Raw genomic sequence first — 26,193 nt, forward strand, 5'->3', positions numbered from 1 at the left:
CAAATGTCACCAAGGGAGCAAAAGTACCCCTGGTTGAGAACCACTGGCTTATGCCAATGGAGCCAAAATATGACCATTCTGATGTGTAACCAATTTAGAATTTTGTTAGCTATCAAGTCATCTCAAGTGGGCCGACCATATCCTGAGTGCTCCACAGCCTGTGTGGCTGGGGGAGGCTCCCATATCTGATGCCCCAGTCCTGCAGCCTCTGGAAAGCCCAAAAACTATCTTTCCTTCTGTGTTTAGTTTCCAGAAAAGCACTTTCTCCAACTGTTTTTAAAATACACTATAAGTCCAACCTAGAAAATGAAAAGGTCCCATGTTTCCTTTTCTACCAGGAAAAGAATGATAAAAATAAAAGGGCCTAGAATCTCCTCTGGTCTAAAACTCCACTGCCAATCAGCAATAATTAGGAAAAGTAGGCCCAAGTTTTTTAAAAACACTAATGTGTTTTCTTTCTTGAGATGTTCACATGCTTTCCTGAACCATCCCACGTACTTATCTGCAGCATGGCATATGGTACCACACGTGTCTGCCATGTCATCCACCAGGATAGCTACGCGGTCCTTCACATCACCCACCAGAACCATCCGGTCCACTTCATTTGCTTTCTTCCTCTCTTTGTGAATCAAAGCAAATTCCACATTCAACCTGTCTGCAATTGATGTGACTCTGCAGAAAGACGCAATTGAGCATGATAATATAGTCTATTTAAGAATCTGTTCTTTAGGGGGCTGGGGGTGTAACTCAGGGGTAGCGCTTGATAGCACACATGAGGCCCTGGGTTCCACCCCCAGCACTGCTAAAAAAAACTTTAAAAAATGTATTTTAGGAATATGACAAACAACTACCCTCAGAATAATGAAAAGAATCAGGTCTCTCATGAAGCCAGGCATGGTCTGGGGTATACACTAAGTGATCCATGGGGAGATGTGTGCTACTGATAGACTCTAGGGACTATCATTTGCTTCGTTTGTGGAGTTGGTGGGGAGGAAAATCCTCGTTAAGGCATCCACGTAATATGTAGGCCTGTGAGAAGAAGCTTTGTTGCACTTGAGGCCCGAGGAGACTGTGAACCATAAGCCCAGTTCCTCTGCCCATCCAATGGAACTGTCCAAATGTCCAACTCAGGAGAAGCTGAACTGGCAAGAGAAAGAGAAGGTGGATGGGCCAGGATGGTTGGCTAGTTCAGAGCATTTTGGATTTGCCCATTAAGAGTGTAATGATGAAACTTATTTCAAAACAATGTCAGAGATACACTGTAACACTAAGATTTTCCTATTCCAGTTTTGAAAGTAACAGTCAGTCATTATGTAATTTAGGTTAAAAAATATTTGAGTGACCAGTGCACATATACCCCAATTAGGAGGCAGTTCTAAATAATCTCCAGACATTATTTTCAAGGGACTATTCCTATTCGGTCTTCAAATGGCAACCAGGAATGGAGTTTTGTGTGTGCTCAGCTCAAGGTCAGAGTGGGCAATTCTGAGAAGACCCACTTTCTAGGAGTGACAGGATAGTATAAAGGGGAAATAATACTTCATTTATAAGGACTTTCAACATAGCCAGTAGTTTTTGAAACTGGTAAAGCACACATGACATAGATGATCTTTTCAACTATTTAAAGTGCACAATTTATCTAGTTTTGGAACATTTAAGGATACCAGAAGGAAATCTCATTACGCAGTCACTACCCATTCCTCCTAGCCCTGCCAAGCACTACTCTTTCTATTTCTGTTTTTACCTAACCTAGAGTTGGAACCATGGAACCATGCTATATGTGGCCTTTTCTGTCTGGCTTCTTTCTTTCTTTACAAGATTCATCTACATTGTAGCATGTATCAGTAGTTCGTTGTTTTTAATGGCTGAGTAATATTCCACTGAGGGTATAATTTAAGCTTCTGATTTGCTCATGGGGGCATGGAAGATGAAAGCGCATGCTTAGGGCTGAGCTGAGATGAGGGTCAAAACAGGAAACCCTCACATAGCACACCAAGGTGCCAGAAGTCCTTCCTTCACAGTGACAAGGAATAAAAAACAGATGTGCTGCCCAGCTGGGAACAGGAAGGAATGCTTACTCTGTCTCAAACTCAATGCTGAGTGAAAAGAGTTTGAAATCATACCTCAGTTCTCCTGAGGGCTGCTTGTCCAAACTGCTATTATGTGCATAATGACCCTTAAGTAGAGAGTTTAATTTTTCTTTTTTTTGGCAGCACTGAGGTTTGGACTCAGAGCCTTGTGCTTGCTAGGCAGGTAGGTGCTGTACCACTTGAGCCATGGCCCCAACCCAAGAGTTTAATTAAGTGAAAGTTTGGGGTAGTTCTCCAAGGTAGCTGGCAACAACAAATACAAATCCTCTCAGAAGGATTATAATGAAAAATTTCTAAGGACAGAAGAGAATCACAAAACACTGTAGGAAACAAGGCGCCCACACTGAAAACCCCCAGAAACGATAGTAACCAAATCATAAGATCAAAGGATAAGACACTGGGATTTGTTGAAAAGGAACATAAAGTGATTGTTTTATGTTTTAAAGAAATGAAACAGAAGCTTGGATGAGAATAAAAGAATGATAAAGAATGCCCAATCAAGACTTGGGGGAATATAAAGAAGAATTTTGAGAAATAGAATATATTATATTTAAATTTTATCGAAATTTAAAACACAGCAGAGAATAGATGGAAAACATCCAAAGAGAGAATGACTGAATTAGAAGATTCATTGTCCAGAATGCAACTCAAGAAACAAAAGGGAGAAAGGACACAGTAACTCAGACATGAACAACTGAGCAACAAGATGACATGAGTAGCTGGAATTCTAGAGAGAAAAGCAAAAAGAACTCAGAGACAATGACTGAGAATTTTCCAGAACTCCTGGAAGATGCCAATCCTCTGATTAAATAAAAGGTGAGCAAAGATGCTCACCTATTAGATAACTCTTAATAAATGTATAAAACCACAATAATATTTAATCTGTGGAGGAAAAACAAAAACTGTATTAAATAACAGCTTTAAGATGGTGGTTATTAATCCAAATGCAAGTAATCATGAAACAGAAAAGGGAACAAACTTTCCAGTAAAACAGAAAAACTGTTAGTTATAAGACACTAATTTTAGATTTTCAAATGTCTTCGGAAGCAGAAGGAAACATTACTATGATGAAGTTCGTATTTCTCCTCCCCTAAAAAAATATTCCTTCAGGCAGGACCAAAACCACAGTAGCCCTAAGGAGACACCCTTCATTTCTAACGTCGTCAATCTACCAACAGTTTCCTTACTTAAAGATTTAATTAAGAGAAGACAAATGGAATTTGAAGGCAGACAAAAATTTTGCCCCATAATCACCTCCAAATGTATGCTAATGTGTACATGCCAATTTCATGAGATAAGCCACTTAAACTCCAATTAAGGAAAGCTCGTTTTTCAGAATGAGACAGCATTTCGCAGACAAGGCACCTGAACACCTTATGCAAAATGTAGATATAAATCAGGGTTATTTATATGTTTATTTGGTAAAGAACAGGATGGCTCCCAGTCCTCAGCGAAGCGTTGGGAAACAATGCCATTTGGAGCTAAAGTTCTAATTAAGCTGTGAAGTCCAGCCCCAGCCTGCTTTCTCCTCTCTTCCAAGTAACTCCTTCCCTCCTGTCTGTAACTGCCTGTTACAGACAGCCAGGAAGGCACAAAGGCCTGCCTTGGAAAGAAGGTGACCTATGTGGTTCTTGGCAGTGGTGGAACTGGGACATCTGATCCAGGTAAGGAGCTCAGTCATGCCAGGTACCCAGTGCTGATGTAGCATCAGATAAAGAAAAAGATCCCTGCCAAAAGCCCTCAGGGTTGCTAGAACACTCTTCTTTCCCATGCGTACAATGGAGACATAATACATGTCCCTAATAAATGATGTTAAGACAATGTGCTACACAGAAATCTTAGAGGGAAAGAGCTACAACAAATATATATATATATATATATATAGCTTGAATTTGATTTCTTCTGGGCACATACTTACATTCTTTCCTGTGTGTGTATGTATGTGTGTGTCTCTCTGTGTGTGTGTATGTGTGTGTGTGTGTGTGTGTGTGTGTGTGTGTGTGTAGATATTCCCAGGAGAGATATACATAATATACCAAATTATTCTTGGTGGTTTCACTGGTGAATACATAAGATGTGAAAATTTCTTTCCAAAGTTCCTAAATATTTATAGAGCATGTCCAAAGATTATATAATCTGAAAACAAGTTAAATCTGAATCACTTGGTTTCACCCACTTCCCACATCACTTTTAGATTGGATTTACTGTCTCAACAATGGTAGATGCATTTCTTTCTTAGGTTTACCAATCAACCCAGGCAAGCTTCAAAGACTACCCAAGAGTGACCTCCTGTGGCAATATTAAGTTTTACCTGGAATGAGGCAGGTCTCAAAGCTTTTTCTAAAGCAGTAAGCTCTGATTTCTCAGAAAGATACACGTTTTTTTTTTTTTTGGCGAAACGTGACTCTATTAAGCAAAGAAGCCACAGATAATGTCAACTGCATGTATCCTGTATTACCTACAAGGTTGTTCTGATTGGACTGTCAGTTGGAGAACAGCCCACTCCAGAATATGAGAATGACACTTGAGGAAAGAGAAAAGAGGTGTCAAAAATTCCTAACTCTATACCCTTAAAAATCTGCTTTTCCTGACAGAAGGAGCTCTGAATAAAACAGCATCTCAAAGCTGGCCATGCTTGGTCTAGTCTGCATTTGTTTAAAGCAGGAGTTAGTAAATGGAAGAACTTAGTATATAATGAAAGATGTTTCAAGTTAATAGGGAAAGGTGGCTAACTTAATAAGTTGGTTTTGGAACAGCTAGATAGCTGGTTGAGGAGAAAGGAGTTGAATTCTTATTTTGCTCTTTGTTCCAAAATAAATTTCAGAAGGAAGAAAATTGGAACGTGAAAAAAGAGAACCCTAAAAATAGATAAGATTATAGGAAAAGAAACAATGTAAGGGTGAATGCTTCATAAATCCAGAAGCCATAATGATAAGTTGACTATGACTACCAAAGAAAGTCCTGCAGAGAATAAAAATATAAAAAGGGGGAAGAGGTAAAAATTTTGAGGAAGTAGTTACAACACTCATGAGAAGCAAAGCTGTGATCTCGTGTCTATGCAGAACTCTCCAATCATAGGAAAGGCCTCCACCCAATAAAACAGGCAAAAGGTCTGACTACCTTGCTTGTGGAACATCACCATACCAGAAAGGGTCACTTGTCCTCACCCAGAGCAACCCAATGGAAGACATACGACAGGTCATACCACTGATGTAGCAAACAGAACTGATAATCCATGTGAGCAAAGTTGGGTAGAAAGTCACTGGCATCTACTGGATACAATGTCTCCTGGTTTATCTTTTTTAAAAGACCTCATTTTGGCACTGTCCATAAAAGCTAAAATGGCTCATGCCCTTTGGCTTGACAATTACACTTCTAGGATTATGTTCTACCTGTATATGTACACAAGACATCAAAGCAAGTATGCTATTGCAGAGCTATACAAGTTACAGTACCTACAAGTGGGTAGCAGGGGACCAATCATAAGAATTATGACATATGCATGCAAGGGAATATGACACAGTTGAAATATCAATTCTATAGTTAGAATTATTGCTAAAATACAGCAAGTTTGCTTTTTAAAGAGCCAGATGAAGAAGTGGGTACAGCACACTCTAAGTATCTTAGTAGCGTCATTCTGACACCGGAAAGAAGAGTGGCATTTAAAGGAAGCAAAAGGGGAGTCACCTTTTTGTACTGTTTCAATTTTTGCTAAAACCATGCATGATATTTTTTTGACCATATATATAAAAATAGAGTTGGAATAGGAAGAGAAAAGGCTGAAAAAGTCTGTGGGATCTATTATTTTGGGGGCTTAGTAAGTGCTGAAGTCACTATTTCATTATAAAAAGAAATATGTCAGACACAAAGGCCACGTACTGGGTGATCAATTGATATAAAAAGTTCTGAAAATTCAGTCCCACACAGATGGAAATGAGATTAGTACAGCCAGGGGTGAGGGGCAGGGGGCCTAAGAGGTGACTATTTATGGGTACTGGGTTTCCGCTTGGTGTGATGAAAATGTTGTAGAATTAGACAGTGGTGATAGTTGTACAAATCTGTGAATAGACTAAAACCCACTGAACTCCAAACTTGAAATTGGTGAACTGTGGGTGTGTGAATTTAACTCAATAACTCTGTTATTACAAACCAAGGATATTTAATGCTTCTGGACCCGTTGCCTACTTCTTTTACCTAAAGCCAACAGATTGCTGTATTTCAATGCACATTCTACCAAGTGATTTCGTCAAGTTTCCATGTCAACTGCAAGCATTTCCAGTAGAAATGACTCAGAAAAGTTGCTCACATTTGTAAGCAGATGACAACTTGGCATGACTTGATCTCTATGTGCTGGTCAAGGGCACGCCTGTGCCTATCATGTACTGTAATAGGCCATGGAACAAGGCCTCTCCACTCCCACCCTCACCACTGCCTGTCTGGGGGCTCTGCAAGGTTAACCTTCTGCTTTTATACATTTGTGTCTCCTTCCTGTCCACAGCCACTTCCTGCAGCTGACAGGGACCCATCACCAGCTGTATGGCCCATTTCTTCCTCCTCTTCTGTGCTGGGAACCTAAGCAGCCGTTGGACGGCAGCTGAGAGCACAACAAATGGGCTCTTCTGAGAATCGGGGCCTACATTTCCCTGCATGGATGTTGTGACTGCTTTCCAGATCACTCATAAGTTTTTTGGTACAATTCTAGGTTCCCAGCTAGGCTGCAGGTGGATGAGTGCCAAATGAAGGACAGGTTTTTGAACAGGCTTTTCTTTGTGTGTGTGTGTGTGTGTGTGTGTGTGTGTGCACATGTGTATGGTACTAGGATGGAACCCAAGGCTTTGCGCATGCTTGGCCAGTGCTCTACCACTGAACTATATACCCAGTCCTTGCATTTAAAGGACTTCGTGAAGTCTGATGGTGTCTCCCCACTCCCACCATGTGTTATTAGCACACGTTTACGAGCCTCCTTGTTTTAGCAATGGGATTTTAGCTAGAGGTCTCTCCTACCTTCCCCATTCTTATGGTGACAGTACCTGGGCAATACAACTCCATTCCACTTTTGATTTCTTCCCAGATAGGGGCCAAGTTCTACAAAGTTCTGAGTCACCAGCCATGTAGCAGATCAGCATTGTCTTATTATTCTCAGCCTGGATTCTCAAATACTGTCCCTTAGCCACTCATGAACTTGCTGTTCAGAGTAGCTACTCAGTATCACATTCTTAAGCCATTTGCCCTGCCAGCACTATAGGGCTGCTAGTGCCACGGTGACTTGTCTCTTTTTGCTCCTTAGTTTTCTTTCAAACTTGTCTGTTTGACAGTCTGGGAGTTGTTCTACCACCAGAGGTACTGGCGTGACCACTGCCCTGCCAGCTGCACACACTGGGTCCAGGAGAACTGAGCTTTCTTGGCCATGGAAGTCTTCCTCCGCAGAGACTCTGTAGCCTGAGACCAATTTTCATGTTAATTTTCTTAACCCAGGGAGTCCTGTACCCTGGGGACAGTGTATATTCCCCACACATCTGCCCATGACACAGGCTCACGGTTTGATTTCTCCTGGGTAACTATTTTCTCCCTCACTGTAAAGGCCTGGCCTATTGGCTAGAGGTCTGATACCTGTCAGAACACCAGAGCACAGCTTTCAGCCTCATCTATGCAGATTTTTAAAAAAAATTTTTGTTCTACTGTAGCTACCATTTGCAAGTGTTTGTAGTAGGATTAGCTCAATCATGTGAATGAAACGCCTTATTTTCCAGTTAAGCTCATTACCTTCATATTCAGAGGATGAGCTTAAAAATCTGTTATTAGCTGAAAACAAATACACATTTGTTTTACTTTCACGAATGATGAAATGTTGACAAAGATGATAGGTCTCTGTTCTCAAAGTGAAGCCTGTGGTCCATTTACCTGCTCATTTGCAAAATAAAGTATTAAGTAATTTCTTTTTCTGGTTTGTTTTTTTGAGGCAGGTTCTTGCTATGTAGCCCAGGCTAACCTTAAATCCTCAATCCTCCTGACTCAGACTCCCAAGTACTGGGATTACAGGTGTGATCCATGACACCCAGCTTAAAGTGTTAAGTAATTTAAAGCTTGCTTCCTGGGGCTGGGAGTGTAGCTCAGTGGTAAGAGTACTTGCCTAGCATGTGTGAGGCTCTGGGTCTCATCTCCAAATTGCAAATTCAAAAGAAAAGAAAAGCATGCTTTCTTGTCTAATACACAGAGAAACAGAGAAAGGAAAAGCAATAGGGAAGAAGCAAAATCTGCACATTGCAGCTTGCATGATACCTTTTGGCTCCCCCCGCATCGGGTGAAACAATGATGCAGTTCCTCCACTCCGTGATGTTCTCCCGAATCCACTGCAGGACTGCAGGCTCCGCGTATAAATTATCCACAGGAATATCAAAGAATCCCTAAAGGGTGAAATGAGGGCCATATTGCAAGGTTTTGTGTTTTAAAAAACATGATTTTTCAATGCAAAGGAACTAATGCAGAAACTTTAAAGCAACAGAGGCTAGTAGGAGAAGGGGACTAGGAACTAGAGAAAAGGTTAGTTGGAGAAGAACCAATTTAGAAAGTAACACATATGTACATGGAAGCAAAACTAGGAATCTCCCTGTATAGCTATCCTTACCTCAACTAGCAAAATCCCTGGTCCTCCTTATTACTGCTTATACTCTCTCTTCAACAAAATTAGAGATAAGGGCAAAACAGTATCTGCTTGGAAGCGAGCGGGTGGGGGTGAGAGGGAGGGGTTGGGGAAAGGGAGGGAGCGGGGAGAAGGGGGGAGTAATGACTCAATCATTGTATGCACATATGAATAAAGGAAATAAAAAATATATATAAAACAAACAAAAAAATGATTTTTTTTTCACTAAATAATATTTAAACTCCTATTCAAAAGAAACTTTGTATACAACAGATTCTCTTTCAAGTATTTTTTGGGGGGCAGTACTGGGGTTGCCTGATGCTTCCTAGGCAGGTATTCCACCATAGGAGTTGTGCCTCCAGCCACAGATCCTCTTTTGTTAATTTTAACAGAATTAAATCAAAAGAGAGATTGCAAGGCACCTTTCAGTCCAATCCATCTCAAGACATGTTCTATTACTTAAGATGGCCTATCTTCTGAGGAAGAGAACAGCTTTGCAGGGAAGTAGGAGAAAAGGGTTGTTGGTTTTTTAGCACCTATTGTGAACTACATATTTCACATTCATTGTCTCATAAAGCAGGTACAATATAATTTGGTCTGTTTTAGAGATGAAGGAAGTAAGTTTGATGAAATTAGAAATATTATAATTCTGCCGCTCAAATCATTTTCCAGATGTTGAGACGGAATTAGATAAAGTATATCACCAAGGGGCCACTCCTGCTCCTCAAAAATTGACTGCAGGCAAGGTGCTGATAGGAGGTATCAGTATTAAATTGTATTATCAAGATGTCAGTAAAGACAAAAATCCAAGAGATAGCCATGTGGACTCAAATCAGAGTAATGCTACCTTTCTTTACAATTATTTAACTTAACAGAATTAGGAGCTAACCATTGGCAGAAAGAAAATGCTGGTACCTGTATCTGAGAAGCATGCAAGTCCATGGTGATGATGTGATCAGCTCCGGCAACCGACAGCATGTTGGCCACAAGTTTTGCAGAAATTGGAGCACGGCTCTACAAAAATAAAGACATGTATTTGCTAACAGGGAAAGATGGACACTGTTAGAGTTCTCACACTAACACAGGTGACAAACTAAACATAGGTTTGGTTGGGAAAACTAAATCATAGAATCAACACCACATAATAAGAAAAATTACACAAGTTGTAGCAATGGAAGATGTACTAATTCCATTTTAGTCACCAAATATGCAGTATTAACATACACGATGTGCCATTTGAAGACAATGTGCCTGACGTTAAAGTACAAATATCAAAGCAGCAAACAGAAAGATACAAGTAACGTCACAACTTGTATCATTCAAATCATAAAATGTGTGTTGAGGTTTAAATAAGATGGTATGGCTGTTATAAGCCCCACTGAAGAAATCACTTTAAGGCAAGGCCAGCTAAAGCAAGAAGCATAGTGTTCTAGAAGAGCAAAATGGCACATGTGTGATCTCCAAAGCCACAACACGGTCACACAGCCCAGCCAGGGACTGAGAGAAATCTCTCTATTAAAGAAGTGTCGATGTACTGACAGCAGGAAGCTAACGTTGTTACAAATTAAAAACCATTGGAAGAAAAAATACTTCAAGGCAATTGATAATAATTTAATATGTAGAGAAATAAATACATTATCAAGTACTGACATTATGTCCTTTGTAAAGTTACCTAACTTCTTTATGGCTTTAGTTTCCACATCATAATTTATGGACAACGCAATTGTTCACATCAAGAAAAAAAATCCAAGAGACTATACAGACATGATTACACTATACCAACATAACCTAGGAAGAGTTCAGCGATTTGTCATAAACGAGAGTGCTCCTACACACAAGGCACAAAAAGGAAATATAAGCTTAAAAAGAGATTTCATTCAAAATAGTAACACATAAATGATTCCATTAAACACACATCTAGCCAGGTGCTGGTGACTCACACCTGTAATCCTAGCTTCTTAGGCGGTTGAGATCAGGGGGATTATGGTGTGAAGCCAGCTCAGGCAAACAGTTTGCGAGACCCTATCTCGAAAAAATCTATCACAACAATGGGCTGGTGCAGTGGCTCAAGTGGTAGAGTGCCTGCCTAGCAAGCGTGAGGCCCTGAGTTCAAGACCCAGTGCTGCCAAACACAAACACACACATACACAGTATATTCATGTAAAAACATACAGGGAAGAATTATATAAAAATGTTAATAGATTATTTTTAATTTCTCTAACACAGCAATTCTATTTTCTTTTTTTTTCTTTTATTCATATGTGCATACAATGTTTGGGTCATTTCTCCCCCCTTTCCCCCGCCCCCCCTTACCTATCCTGTCCCCTCCCTCTCCCCCCCTCACCCCTTGCTACCAGGCAGAAACTATTTTGCCCTTATCTCTAATTTTGTCGAAGAGAGAATATAAGCAATAATAGGAAGGACCAAGGGTTTTTGCTAGTTGAGATAAGGATAGCTATACAGGGAGTTGACTCACATTGCTTTCCTGTACCTGTGTGTTAACTTCTAAATTAATTCTTCTTGATCTAACCTTTTCTCTAGTTCCTGGTCCCCTTCTCCTATTGGCCTCAGTTGCTTTAAAGTATCTGCATTAGTTTCTCTGCATTGAGGGCAACAAATGTTTTCTGGTTTTTTAGGTGTCTTACCTTCCTCATACCTCCCTTGTGTGTTCTCACTTTATCATGTCTATTTTCAAAAAAAAAGTATTACTTTATAATAAAAATATGTACACACACATATTTTTAAAAGCACAAAGAAAAGAATGAGAGGAAATACCCCAAAATGTTAACAGCAGATGTTTCTAGAAAGTGAGACTATGGAGAAATATTTTTCCTTTTCTTTCCTTTTTTTTAAAAACACTTTTTCAAAAATTTCTACCATCTATATATCATGACTCCTATTTTCATTGTTTAAATCCCATGTTGCCTGTGGGATAAAACTGAATTTTCCCAGCTTTAATATCCAAAACTATCTAGTCAGTCTGGCTGCAGCCTACTCAGAACTACTCTTCTTCCTGTATTCTGGACTAGGCCTACCGACCGACCTTCTTCTGGAAACACTGTAGCCTTACTGTACTACACACCCAGCTGGTCCCCGTTCCACCCAATGCATTTGATCCTCCCAGATCTGGTTTGAAATCTCCCAATTTTAAGGCACCCTGAGAACTCCAGAAATAATTTCCCCCTAAAGCAACTGAGCACCAAGTAAGCTTTTAGCCCCTGCCACTTGGGATTACCTTGTGGCACCTGCAGAAAGACTGACGTTAAAAGATACTGTATGTACAGATTTCATTTGCTCACAGCTAGACTCTGTGTTCAAGGGCAAACAACTGGTTTTGGAGATTATCACACCACCAGCAGCACACAGCACTGTACCTTGCATATGACAGCTCTTCATTAAATATTTTAAGGGCTAGGGGCATGGCTCAGGTGACTGTCTCTCTAGCAAGTGTGAAGCCTTGTGAAGCATGAACTTCAAGTCCCAGTATCTCCAAAAAATAATAACTATTTTAATAACAGAATCTCTATAATTTCAAATTCCCAAGGCTTAGTCACTGATTGTGAGAGTTATTTAGCCTAATAAAGTTCTAGAATAATAAAAAGAACAAATTGATCACTGTGACTTCTTTGTAATAGAATCTAATTCACAATGCTAATCAATTTTGGGCTCATCCTATATTTTTTATAAGCAGCTGCTATGGTTTGAGTGTGCCTCCTCCAAAATTCAATTGTTGCCTAATGACTGTCATAAGAAATGGGGCCTTTAAGAAGTGATTAGGACATGAGGGCTCTGTCCCTGTTAAAGGAATTAAGATCCTAGAAAAAGAGGCTTCAGGCTGCATCTGCATGTGCTTGCCTTTCTTCCTTCTGCCATGTAAGTGACACAGGATTCCTCCCTTCAGAGGATATGGACCTTACCCAGACAGTAACTAATAGTGCCTTGGTCTTAGACTTCCAGATTCTGAAATTGAGAAAATAAATTTCTGTTCTTTCTAAATTACACAGTCTGTGGTATTTTGTTATAGCAGCACAAATCAACTAAGACACCAGACAAAAGGTCAAAACTCACAGGCACAATTCATTCATTCTTTCTTTCTTTCCTTTCTTCCTTCTTTCTATTATTATAATTATTAACACATATTAATTGTACAACTTAATGTTTTCCTTGTGACATTTCCGTACATGCATATGTCATTTACTGATGACATCCACTCCCCCTTCTTAAACCCTCTCCTTCTTCCCTGGACCCCTTCCCAGTCCCTAATAATTCACAGTTCGGTTGTTCGGCTTAATACCCCCAAATGAATCTTGCAGAAAGAGTGATTTGTAAGTTAACTAACTTTATAGCTTATATAGAGAAAAATCAGTACAGCATTTAAACAAGTCAAGGCACGGGAGCCAAAACTAAACGGTTTGACTCCCCGTGTGAAAAATGTATAAAGGGCAAACGTTTTGCAAGTCAGCCCTATAATGACAAAGACTCAGGATATTGGAAGTCATGTCCACCACATCAAGAGCCACCCTACTAAAAGTGCAAATTTCACAAGCTTTAAAAAAATAGTAGAGATTCATATCAGTTAAAAAATGAAACAATATTTCATCACTGTAACAAGAACATGACCTTAAAAATGATTTTGCAAAAAAGAAAAAAAAAATCTAAGCTGAACACCCTTCGCCCCTCTCAGAGGTAAGCATTCCTTGCCTCACCCACAACGCACTGTTCTCTCAGGGGAAGGGAACTAGTAATTACCCACTGTCTCCTATGGCCAGAGCCAGCAAACCATAGCCCATGGGTCAAACCTGCTCATGGCCTGTTTTTGTACAACCAGAGAGCTAAGGATGGGCTCTACATTCACAAGTTGTTGAAAGAAAAAGAAAAACGATATTTTGTGATAGTTGAAGGTTCTACGAAAATTCATATTTCTGTGTGCATGAATAAAGTTTTATTGGAACACAGTCACACCCAGTCATTTACATATTGATCATGACTGCTTTCACACTAAAATGGCGTAAGTCAAGGTACTGCAACAGAGACCCAATGGTCAACAAAGCCCAAAAATATTTAACATCTGGTTCTTTTTAGAAGTTTATATGCTAGGTACTACATAAATAGTGTCTAATCTACTTAGTTTACAAATGAGGAAACTACAGTTACAGGGTTTAAGTAATGTTAATAAAAGACAATGGTGTTAGATTTCAATCCTGAGCCCATTTCATGCCAAAGTTGCAACTCCAGAGTTTAGATTCACTTTGTGCCAGTATTACAGTTACTATGACCTCATCACCACTTTTCTATGCTAACATTACATAGAAAATTATGACATAGTTGATATGTCATAGTTGAATGAAACCATTTCTTCTCTGTGAGACTCAGCTCCTGGGTTCTACTACATACAAATAAAACCCAAAGTAAAACTTTCCATATATGCAGGGGTCCCTAAAAAGAGCAAGGCTTAAAGGAAAAGTGAAACAAAATTTGAAGATGGTTAAAAGTTTCCAGATTTTTTCTGGGCTTCTTTGCAGGTACTTCTAAGTAGAGCAGTTGCACTGAATTTCATTGTATCATTAGACATCATAGGGAGTACAGTCCCAGGGAAGGAAAAAGGACAACAAAAAGCCTGGGAAGGTTGCCCAGAGCTTCTCCTTATGGCCAGCAAGAATTTTGTTGTCTGGGTCCAGAAATCAAGTGCAGCTAATGGCTTTCTATGATTTTTAAATACCACCTGGCCCTCTGCCTGCCTCAGTGAAGGAAAAAGGCAGAATTACCCTAACCATGCTTGGGATCCTCACTGTTCTCCGACCCTGGGAAACAGCACTGGGCTATACCACCAGGCTCAGGACAGTCCCCATTTCTCTTGCTTTATCACCATTGCCTTCACCTAAGCAGTTTTGCAACACAAAGCCAAACCACTTGATTCAAGGGAAGAAACTGTCACAAAAATGATCAAAAACTTCCATAATACAAAGGCATTCCTCAAATGATAGATAAAATTAAGAATTCTCTTTTCCACAGGTTTGAAGAGAGTATGAAATTGTCTCCTTACTATTATGTGAGTCATACTGACTATAGACACACCCAAAATTATGGTTCCAGAATAATCCATGTGTCTTAGCCACCTCCGAGGTCAGTCCAGAGGCCACAGACTTATAGAGAGTAGCCATATATTAGTCTTGCTCAGGACAGAGTGGGGAGACACTTGTTTCCTCGCAGTCTTGGGCCCCCTTTCAATTTACAGTGTCCTGGCTTAGGTGACGAGTGAAAGAACAGGAATGCTATCTCAAAGCTTCAACATCCCTGACAATATTCACATAACACATCAATGAGTTCCTTCAAAACCCCCTTGAGTGAACCGAATGTTGGCTCCAAAGACATTAATCCTACTCCCCGGATCCATACAAGCTATCTTATTAGGAAAGAGGGTTCTGCAGGTGTGACTAGTTAAGGTTCCCAAGATGGAGAGGCTACCCTGGATTACACAGGGAGCCCTAGACACTATTGTATGTAATCTTTAAAGCGAGAAGTTTGGCAGAGCCAAGAGAAGAAAGGCATATGAAGATTCAGGCCAAGACTGGAGTGATGCCACCTCAAGCATGGACTGCTGGCAGCCCCTGAGAGCAAAAGAGTCAGGAAGGAGCCTCCCCCAGAGTTGCCAGAGGGAGCACAGCCCGGCCCACACCTTGATTTTGGACTTATGACCTCCAGAACTGTAAAATATATTTCTGTTGTTTTAAGCCACTCGGTTTGTTGTTCATTTGTTATAAGAGTGGTAGGAAATTAATGTCCCTGTCATGATTGCCTTTTTTCTATCGGTGCTCTCCAACAATAAGTGACATGGTTTCCTGAGCTGTCACATGCACTGTCTCCCAAATGTTATCCCATCCTTGCCTCTGCATTGTGGATAATGAAGCTCTTATGTCTTCTATTAGCTGTTAAGGTTGGAAAGACATGGAACACATGTTCAAAATGGCCCCAAATACAAAACACATGTAAATGTCTAACAATAGAAAAACTGGTAGCTAGCTAGTCAAACTATGCAGTTCTACAAAACAGTGAAAGCCACTAGGGTTTTCAGAAACCTGTAAGGCTCTTTTTGGTAACACGGTAACTGGGGGCAGTGCTGGCAATTAGGTGACAGAGGCTGGAAAGCCATTATAATTCATGCAATGCAAAGGGCAGAGGGGCAGACAGGGCTCGTTGCTCTATGACAATGACCTCATTGTGAATAAAAATAATTTGGGGTTACAAATTGTTCAGCAGTGGGACAGGGCCACCAAACAATAAAAGGAAAAATTTTCTGAAGAAGATAGAATGTATCAGGTATCTCAGAGCCAAATATGAAATGCAAAAAGAACATGATTAAAAACAGTCATGTGAGAATTCACCGAACCTTTTACCATGTGGAAGAGAATAAGTGGCAGAAAATGAGGTTTTTATGACATGGACAAGGATGAACATACTACACAATCTAGAGAAAGACACAGATGGGAGGAAAAGCTAAGGCAGACCATACTGATGGGACAAAATTAAAAACTGAAACTTAGCAGCTAAAAATACTACATAAAACTTTAGAATCTAGTTTAAAATAAAAAAAGCTGTATAAATAACAACTGGGAAGATATGGCTTCATAGCAGCTTATAGCCTACAAGCTCAAGTTTAAGTCATGGTGACAGACAGACAGACAGACACACACACACACACTCTACCAATGCTATTAATTGGATGTGGTTTGTACCCCCAAAGGTTCACGTGCCAGAAGCCTGCCCCCCCCCTTGTAGCAATGCTGAGGTGGTGGAAGACGTGGGGTCTAGGGTTGGGGGCATAGCTCAAGCAGTAAGAGCACCTGCCAAGCAAGTTCAAGGGCCTGCGTTCAAATCCCAGTACTGCAAAAGAAAAAAAGAAGATGGTTAGGTCATGGGGTGCCACCCTCAGAAGGGATTCATGCTAGTCTTCTGGTCTCTTGCAACACTGGGTTGCTATAAAAAACATGAGGCCAACTCCCCTCACTCACACATGTGGTTCCTTCTGCATGTGGCTAGTTCCCTTCTCCACCATGTTGTGGGGAACACCTGCCAGAACCAGGATGCCAGCGCCAGGCTGTTTGGATCCTCTAGCTATCAGAATTGTGAGCTAAATAAATCTCTTTATAAGTTATCTGGCCTCGGGTACTTTGTACAGCAATGCAAAATTAACTATGAAACTAATTAGTACTTTAAATGCAAAGGGGTCAGCAAACTGTGGTTCATGGCCCAAATCCAGCCAGTCACTTGTCGTGGTACTGCTTATGTGCTAATAATGGTTTTTACTGTTTAAACGGTTGGGGGAAAATCAAAATAATAATATTTTCAAACAAAAATATGAAATTCATATTTTGGTGTCCATAAATAATAGTCACACCCATTCATCTACACATTGCCTGTCGCTGTTTCTGAGGTACAGACTTGGGTAGGTGCAATAGAGATCGTACCATAATTCATAGAAAAAGTGGGCTAACCCTTAGAATGTATACAAGGCAAATCATATTTCAAGTGCTGATCCTCAGGGATCTTGGGTACCGTTTTCAGAAACTTGTGTTGTTTCAGAAATGAAACAATAGCTTAGAGGTGATTCCTGTAGTGGAATCTTCACAAAACTCACACCTACCCACAACTTCAGAATATGACCTCATTTTTGGAAACAGGGTCTTTGCACAGGTAATCAAGATCAAGATGAGTTTGTTCTGGATTAGGGGTAGCCCTGAAATCCAATGACAGTACAGAGTATCCTTTTAAGAGTCAGAAAAGGACAGAGAGACAGGGAAGAGACTATGTGAAGACAGAGACAGAGATCAGAGTGATGTGGCCACAAGCCAAGGGATGCCTGGAGCTACCAGGAGCTGGAAGAGTCAGGAAGGCTCCTGCCCTAGAGCCTGAGGAAGGAACAAGTCTCTGCTCACTCCTTGATCTCCAAAATCTGGTCAGTAGACCTGTGAGAAACGAAATTCCTGCTCTTTTAATCTAACCAATCTATGGTAATTTGTTTCAGCAGCCCTATCATACTAATGTAATCTCCTTCAAAATTCCCCTTGAACTACAACTTCTTCTGATGTATCCTGAAGGGTAAGACCAGCCGTAATTTCCTCAGCTTCTCCTGGAGACATGCAGAACCTCCTCCAAGGCTAATGTGGCTAAAAGGATAATTGACCAATATTAACTCTGTTATTCTTAAAAGACTAGAAAGAATCAACCAAATTGAGCTTAATTATACTTTTTGTTTTGGGAGAATTGTAGACTCAGATATACTTGTAAGGAACAATGCAGCAAAAATCCTATGGCCTTTTCACACTCTCCATGGTAACATCTTTAGCACAATTATTACACCTAGGACCCTGACACTGACCTGATTTAGTTGTTCCCCAGTATGACTTGAACTCACTGAGGGAAGGGTGGCATGTGTGCATCTATGTAGTCCTATTCACTACCAAAAACACACAACAATTCCATTGTGACAAGGATAATAAGGTATTTTAAGACCTGCAAAAATATGTGCTACCTATTTTGATATCTATAAATATTAATATTATGGTGGGGTTAAAGGCAAATGTGAAAAAGATGAAGTGAGAACACACATTTACATGATCCTTAAACGAGAAGGCCAACACACCTTCTAGACATTCTAATCAAGGTGGCATGTGAGGAAACCATAGCGACCCCAAGCAGGTTTCTAAGGCAGGACACACCTCTCCTACCTTGTCCTTTTTGTCTTGCCGGGCGTATGGGAAACACGGGATCACTGCGGTCACCCTGGAGGAAGAGGCAATTTTGCACGCGTTGATCATGATAAGCAGTTCCATCAGGTTGTCGTTAATTTCACCACATCCACTCTGGATGATATAGACATCTTCCCCTCTCACACTTTCACCAATCTCCACGCTGAGAAGAGAAAAATGCCAACGGTTAATATAAAGTATATATTTATTTACTTTATTTATTTATTTCTTTTAACCGTCTCTCAGGGGTCCCTGAGACACCCACAAGTTCGATGATCCAGCAGGTCCAGTCCCAGGACTCAGCACAGTCACACTCATGACTATGATTTACTAGAGGGAAAGGACACAGAGCAGAGAGTCAGCAAAGGGAAGGAGTACATGATGGGAAGCTGGGGAAACCGGGAGGTGAGCTTCTAAGTGTCCTCTCCAATACAGATCAACACTCAATCTAAAGACTGACTGCTACATTTAAGTGTGCAAATGATGGAGAGCTGAGCAAGGTAGTAAGCTGAAATTCATGTCCACATTTTCCTCTCATGCACAAGTTGTGTGTGTGTGTGTTTTCCCTGTAGGTAATTATCTTACCTTTTCCTCTGCTGAATTTTCTAAGTACTAAAGTCACATTCCCCTGTGAACACTTCGTAACAATTTCAGTCTCTCAATGTCACAGGCTTCAAGTCCCATCTCCATTTCATCATCCCGCAGATGTCCCTCCCAGAGCTGGACACCCTGCTTCATCTTCCTGCCTGTGCCCAGCTGCTGTTCGAGGATTCCCTTCACCTCTCTTCTGCACCGGATTTCCCATTTTCTATATCCTCTTTCTTGTTCTGCTGGTTGGCACCCTCCTGGAGCTTCTTGAGAAGGTGTGAGGAACAGCTAACTTTTTGAAAATTGCATGTCTGAAAATTTCTGCATTTGCAGGGTATAGGATTCTCTTATTTAATGCGAGAAGGAGTCAGGCCATCCCTGGGCATGTGCCCTCCATGGGCAGAAAGGCAAAATAGTGTCATGTGCTCCAACAGGTTCCTCACAGAGCACCGTAGAGCCACACATAGGATCAGCTCTGCTATAACAATGGTTTTGAAAAGACAAACTTGTTCCAATGATTGACGTACTTGGAACAATTTGAGCACCATGTGAATTCATTCTTGCTTATACACAACCTCTTATCTTGAGACAGAATGAAGAAAAATAGGCTGAGGATGTAGTTCAGTTGTAGACTACTTGACTAGAGTATGCTCAAGTCCCTGGGTTCGATCCCCAGTACTGGGAAAAAAAAAAAAGTAAAAGAAAAAGAAAGAAAGCAAAAGGAAAAAAAAGCAGAAAACTGCACTGTGCCCAGCTGAATGAAGCCACTTAAAAAATACATAAACAGAGCCAGGCAGGTGTTTCTCACCTGTAATCCCAGCAGTCAAGAGGCTGAGATCAAAAGTTCACGGTCCGCCTGAGCTACATAGAGTTTAAGGCTAGCTTGGGCTACATAGCAAGAAATTCGTAAACATACATACGCATGCACCTCACAAAGACAATGAGCCACATTCATGCACATCTGGTGTCCCAACTTGTCTCACAATTTCAGATGTCACTCCTTCTACCATCTCATAATAACTCAAAAGCTGCAACCCTTCTGAGAGCCACTTTTCATCGGAAAGGACCATGTTTACTATAGTATTTAGGTATTATAGAAGTGTTACACTGTTTGTATTACACTCCTGTGTTTTTACTGTGTCACTGATGAAGGTTTTGAATATTATGCCCCAATTCTATTTTCCTCATAATCCCTGTGGCCTTTTTCTTCCACCCCCCCCCCCCATTTTTTGAGACAGGATCTTGGTAAATTGCTCAGGCTGCCCTGGGACTCATTATGTAACAAGGGAAGCTAGCCTCAAACTTGAGATCCTCCTGCCTCAGCCTCCCCAGTGTTGGAGTTACCACTCCTCGATTTCCCTATGGCTTTCAATTGCAGAATTTTGCATAGCATGGTAATTTTTAGGAATCTCTATGTCACATTTATAGCAGAACTGACTGGTAGCAAATTCATCCAAAAATGGAATAAAATGAATCCACAAGTGAGGCATGTGAATAAAATTGCTTCTCCTTTCTCCTGTTCTCAGAAGCCAATTATACCCAATAAAATTATTTTATGAGAAAAGCCAATTATAACTAATGAAAACTTAAAAACAAATCCATATTTGTGATACCACATAATAGTTTCTGTAAACGAACAGAAGCTTATACTCAACTCTAAAGAGAATAACTGAAAGTCAAAAATGAACTGTTTTAAGTTGACATGTTCTAAAAATGTTTCTTTTTTTTTCAGTACTGGGGCTTGAACTTAGGACCTCATGCTTGCTAGACAGGTTCTTACCACTTGAGCCACTCTACCAGCCTAAAAATGCTTTGATAACATTGCATTGTGTTCTTGCATGTTCTCTGTTATTGATGCCTACAGTACACTGTCAACCTCAGGATGAAAGTGCAGAAAGAATTCTATGTGCACATCCTCCTGTTTGGAGTTCTAAGGAGTTAACATAACTCCCCTGTGACCCTATACCAAGTGTAGAATGAACTTAATTTGGAAATCCAGTATTACATAGCTCAGGGGTTGGTTGACAAAACACAGCACACAACCTGTTTTTGTATGGCCCATGAGCTAAGAATGATGTGGTAAGCAGAACAATGTCCCCCTTAAAGACATCCACACCCCAATCTTTTGAATATATTAGATTACATGGCAAAGGGAACATATATTTGCAGATGGAATTAGGATATCAATCAGATGACCTTAAAGATTATACTGGATTATTTAAATCGGTCTGACATAATCACAAGGGTCCTTAAAATGGAAGAGGGAAACAAAAGAGGTCAGAGTCAGAAATAGAGGTGATAAGTGAGCTTTGAAGCTGGACAAAGGGGCTAAGAGCCCAGGAATGTGGGCTGCCTCTAAAAGCTGGAAAAGGCAAGGGAATGGATTTGCCTCTAGAGCCTCAGGAGGGAGTGCAGTGCTGCAGAGGCATGCAGCATCTTCTAACTTACAGAATTGTAAGATACGGCAGCAATGACTAAAATATTCACAATCCGACCCTACAGAAAAAGTTTCCCAACTCCTGGTCTTATGTTTATTCCACAAGATTAGATTTTTTTGGCCTATTTTGCCTCACTTAGGAACTGCAATCCTCAGATGACTAGCAGTTCAGGTGAGGATGGAGTCCCAAAGCCAGCCCGGCTTCTACTCTTAAAGCAGATCTCCCCTGATCTGTACTGTATGTCTTTTACAGATAGTGACTAGAAGAAAGCATTCATTTGCCAGGCAGTGGGGGCTCTTTTCTGAACCCTGAAGCATGGAACTGACTCAACAGAGTGGCTGTGGTAATTAGAAGATGGCCTCAGATTTCTTAACACTTCCCAACAGCAATCAGGGTCTGTGTCCCCTTCCCTTGAATCTGGGAGGGTTTTGTGCCTTAACCAACAAACAGAATATGAGAGAAGTGATGTTGTGCCAACTTCCAAACCCGGACTTTTTGAAACACTCTTGGTTGAAAACGCAGCTTCCATGCTAAAAGGAAGCCCACAGACAGGTCTACAGGAAGAGGAACTGAGGACCCTACCCAAGATTCCAGGCAAAAACTAGTGGAACTTAGGTCATCTTCAAAATGGATTGTCCAGCCCTAGTAGCCAACACAACCCTTCCTTGCCCACCCTGCTCAAACTGCACAAATAAACAATTATTGGCTTAAGCCACTAAGTTCTAGGTGGTTTAGCATGTGGCAATAACAAGTGCCTTGGTTCCCGCAGTACAGCTAAGGACCCTAACAGCAGGTTAACTGACCAGGGTAAAATGGTACAACAGATACCTCCCGATATCATCAAGAATGTTGGCCTAGGAGGTCACTGAAGGATTTCCAGGAACCGTAGAAAAGGCGTAGCAGGCCTCTCCCTACACATCTGAAATGATTTAGAGATAAGAAGATAAAAGCCAGAGGCTTTATGTCTGATTAAGTAGCATTTATAAAAACAAGGACTTGAACCTGTCATCCCAGCTAGGCAGGAAAGTACCAACAGGGGGATCTGGTCCAGGCCGGCCCCAACAGAAAGCAAGATTCTAACTCAAAAATAACTAATGGAGAAAGAGTAGGCAGAGTGGGTCAAGTGGTAGAAAGTGGCTGCCTAGCAAGTGTAAAGCCTTGAGTTCAACCCCCCCATTACCACTAAACAAAGGTCTGGGAGGACAGATGACCAGGAGACAGCAAACCAGATTTCTGATCCTGACTCAGGGAGAGATTGGGGAAAGGGTCCCCGTTCTTGAGTTGAATCTATTTTCTCTTCCTTTTGGCCTTTGGGTTCTTATTTTAGGACCGTAGTTCCAGTACCTGGAACAGCTCTGCCTTCCCACAAGTCATGGGAAAAAGTCAGGAAGTTAACCATTTACATTGTACTCCTTAAGAGCTTAAGAACATAAATGTAACTATCTAAGCAATTCCCAGACTCCATGCTGAATGGGTTTTGAAGACACGATGTCTAATTATCAAATGGTGGTTAAAAAATATCAGAAACGAATGAAACTGAGTCTGCTTTATATCGAAAACAAATAATCACACTTGAATGCTTGAGTGCGCTAGATTCAAGTTCATTATTTTTAGCAGAAATCCAACATTGACTTAGCAACAAACTGGTCTAAATTAAGCACACTCTTTAGCAAAGGATTGTGCTGCACTGAGTAACATGGAAAGGCAATGTAATTGAACTTCACCTAGAAATATCTCTTTTACTCTAAGACAACACGGTCAGAACAGAAACATTCTCCTGGTGATCTTAGAGCTCCTGAAACTTGAACAGGACCAGCAACATAATGCAACATTTGAACCTAGTTGTGACTTTCCCTAGAGCCCTTGACCATCCTCCTGGACGGCTGTGTTAAACAACTCTGTCACGTCTAATTCTTTAGTCCCAGGTTTCCAAGCAGTAACACCACCTGCCACTCACTCAAATTTCTTCACTTATATTATCATCTGAGCTGTGTAACTGGAATTTACCACCTGAAAGAAGTCACATGGGATTGACATAACCTAACAGCTGACTGGTCAAGAAAAAGCATCTCTGACATCAGTATCAACACAACTCTTGCTAAGAAATTTTTGCTTAACCCCAAATCACTCACATTTTCTTCTATATTTTCTTCTCAAATTTTTTAAGTTTTAGGTTTTATGCTTAAGTCTACGATCCATTTCAAGTTAATTTTTGTAAATAGTGAGAAGTCTGGATGGGCTTTCTTTCTTTCTCTTATGGCTGTCTAACTGTTCCAATAATTTCTTAAAATTGGTTGAATTGGAAATTTGCCAAAGATACAAAAGTTATCTGTAACTGTGTACACTTAACCTTACTAGACAAAGGGGAAGGGGGATGAGACCAACTTGAAATTGGTCAAAGAGCTTTGTGGACTTCGGCAGGTGGAAAAAAGAGCCCAGCTTCTGAAGAGGCCACCTCTGGACCGCAGTGACCATAAGTGACCACTTCTTGGGGACTTGAGAAATGGATGGAATTTACACCACACTAGGGCCTTGCTGCTGTATACTGCTGAGTACAGAAACACAAAGAAACTGCACACCCATCATATTTGAGACAGCAACACTGGAGGAAGTCTAGGGGACGGAGGCCAGCACGTGCGTCCTGCGTTGCGTTCTCACGCGCTTTCAAACTTGTGCGGCACAACCTCACCCTCTGGATAAGGCAGCGCAGAGCACCTCGGCTGCTCTGGAGTCACCTGGGGAGCTGGAAGAACATCAATCCCAGGCCCGCTGGATCAGACCCTTTGGGAACAAGCCCGAGAAAGCTGCGTTTGAAATGTCCCCAGGTAAATCCTGGGCAGCTAGGGCACCGGACTTGTGCGGAACCTTCCGTGCCACTCACGGGTCTGGGGTTCAACCTTGCAGGGATGGGAAACTGCCAGGCCGACCCAGGGAGGTTCCTCCACTGCTCCCGGCACCGACAGGGTTCCCGCTGGCTGCGTCCACAGTCTCTCGGACGATCTATGACCGCCCCGATGTCGCCCTTCCGGACTGGGGACGCCAGGCCAGGCGGTGAGACTGGGAGGACCGGGACACATGAGAGTGGACGGGTCGCCGCAGTCCAGGGGCCAGAGGCCCGGCCGCAGGAGGGTCACCCCCGGGCTCCACGGGGACCCCGGGGCGGCGGGCGGGCACCTCTCCTGGACTTCTCCCCGGGCGCAGCCGCGGTGGCTCAGAGGCCGCCTTGCCGCCGTCCCGCCCCGGAAGGGGGGGCGCGGCGCCCGCGGAGGTGGCCCGGGCACGTCGGCCCCTGGCCCGGCCCCGCAGCCGCGCGCCTAGCGCCGGTCCCGGCCTGGCCCCCACCTGGTCTCCTGGTTGCTGAACTTCTTGGTGACCACCTTGCCCAGCTCCAGGCCCAGGCGATCGGCCACGCGCTGGGACAGGTCCTGGTGCGAGCTGCCGCTGAAGAGCACGATGTTGGGCATGGTGGGGAGCGGGTTCCGAGGGGCGCGCGGAGAAAGCGACAGCGACAGCGACACAGACGGCTGCTGCTGCGGGAGCGGGAAAGCGAGGCGGCAGGACCTAGGGTAGGGGAGGAGCAAAGGGGGAGGAGCTGGGGGAGGAGCCGGAGGAGCGGGGAAGAGAGGAGGAGCCCAAGTGGCGGGGGAGCCCGAGCGCGCCGGGAAGCAGCTGCTGAACACACAGCCCGGCTGCAGGTTGGAACGCTCTGGGTGGTCCCGAGGCACCCAGTGCCCTTGCTCCAAAGGAGAGCTCCAAGGCCACCTCGCTGACCTGCCTTGCGGGGGAAAGCCAATGACCCCGATTCACTGGGCACAGAGAGAATGCGACAAGGGGTCATGGAGGTGTCTCGCAGTCAAGGGTGACCCCCCAACCGGAAGGCCTGCACCTAGTGTAGACCACTGATGGTCAACTACATCATCCTCTGCAAAGCATGGCCCGTGGGCCAGGCGCACAGAGCTTGCCTACGTTTGTACCAGAAAGCTAAACCAGTCTGCCCCTTTGAACCCCAATTAAGAGGAATATCCCCCCAAAGAATTCCTTTTCTCTGTTTTAGATGTGTACTACAAAAAAAATTTACTCAAATATTACTGCATTTTGGATTTTGTCAATAAAAACTGAAAATTTGTTTTCTTTCTTGTCCCTACATAATTATCTTCCCTTTTTGCCTCTTGGTCCAAAAAGCCTAAACTATTTGCAATCCGGTCCTTAATAGTTAACTGTGCTGCTGCTTAAACTACAGAGTTGCCGGCATCCTTGAAAAAGCCAGTAATGCCAGCAATCAATTGACCCCTGACCACAGGTGGCTCATTGCATCCAACCAATCCACCCAGATTCCTCACTTGCAGATAGATGTGGTCCTTGGGCCAGCCTCACAACTTCCTTTCTGTTGTGTTCTCAGGTGCCTGATCCCAGAATCACTAACCGTCCCCAAATAAGCCCCCAGCCTCAGTCCCTCAAGACCTCCCTCACTTCCCTCCTGGCATGGCAAAAAACAGCAAAAAGGTTTTCTCAGGAAGATAATGCAGTATCAGTGCCAACCTCTGGAAACAAACCAAGTATAGGGGAGGGGAATGAGCGTGTCCCTGGAAGGCTGAGCGCTGGTGATGGTGGTCACAGTTTTAACAGCTCACTGAAGACAGATTACACCTGAGTGAAATGGCTGGGGTTTCCTGACGTTTGGCAGGAATTAG

The 26,193-nt window shown here is 42.2% G+C and overlaps 1 protein-coding gene across 2 annotated transcripts in view; it reads right to left on the bottom strand.

The window, feature by feature from the left end:
* The window catches only part of LOC109688309 (ribose-phosphate pyrophosphokinase 2), a 30,441-nt gene extending 5,362 nt beyond the window's left edge, over window positions 1-25,079 (bottom strand). Inside the window, exons 1-5 of one of the 2 annotated variants that reach the window (XM_074064291.1) lie at window positions 24,845-25,079; window positions 18,447-18,639; window positions 9,646-9,744; window positions 8,370-8,494; window positions 499-672 (exon numbers count right to left, since the gene is read on the bottom strand). In XM_074064291.1, the coding sequence (XP_073920392.1) occupies window positions 499-672; window positions 8,370-8,494; window positions 9,646-9,744; window positions 18,447-18,639; window positions 24,845-24,966 (713 nt within the window). In that variant the 5' untranslated portion in view covers window positions 24,967-25,079. The remainder of the gene's footprint in view (window positions 1-498; window positions 673-8,369; window positions 8,495-9,645; window positions 9,745-18,446; window positions 18,640-24,844) is intronic. The other variant, XM_074064292.1, reaches the window with a different exon arrangement.
* Window positions 25,080-26,193: the final 1,114 nt, after the last annotated feature.

This window comes from Castor canadensis, chromosome X (genome assembly GCF_047511655.1).
Source record: "Castor canadensis chromosome X, mCasCan1.hap1v2, whole genome shotgun sequence".
Lineage (NCBI taxonomy): Eukaryota > Metazoa > Chordata > Mammalia > Rodentia > Castoridae > Castor > Castor canadensis.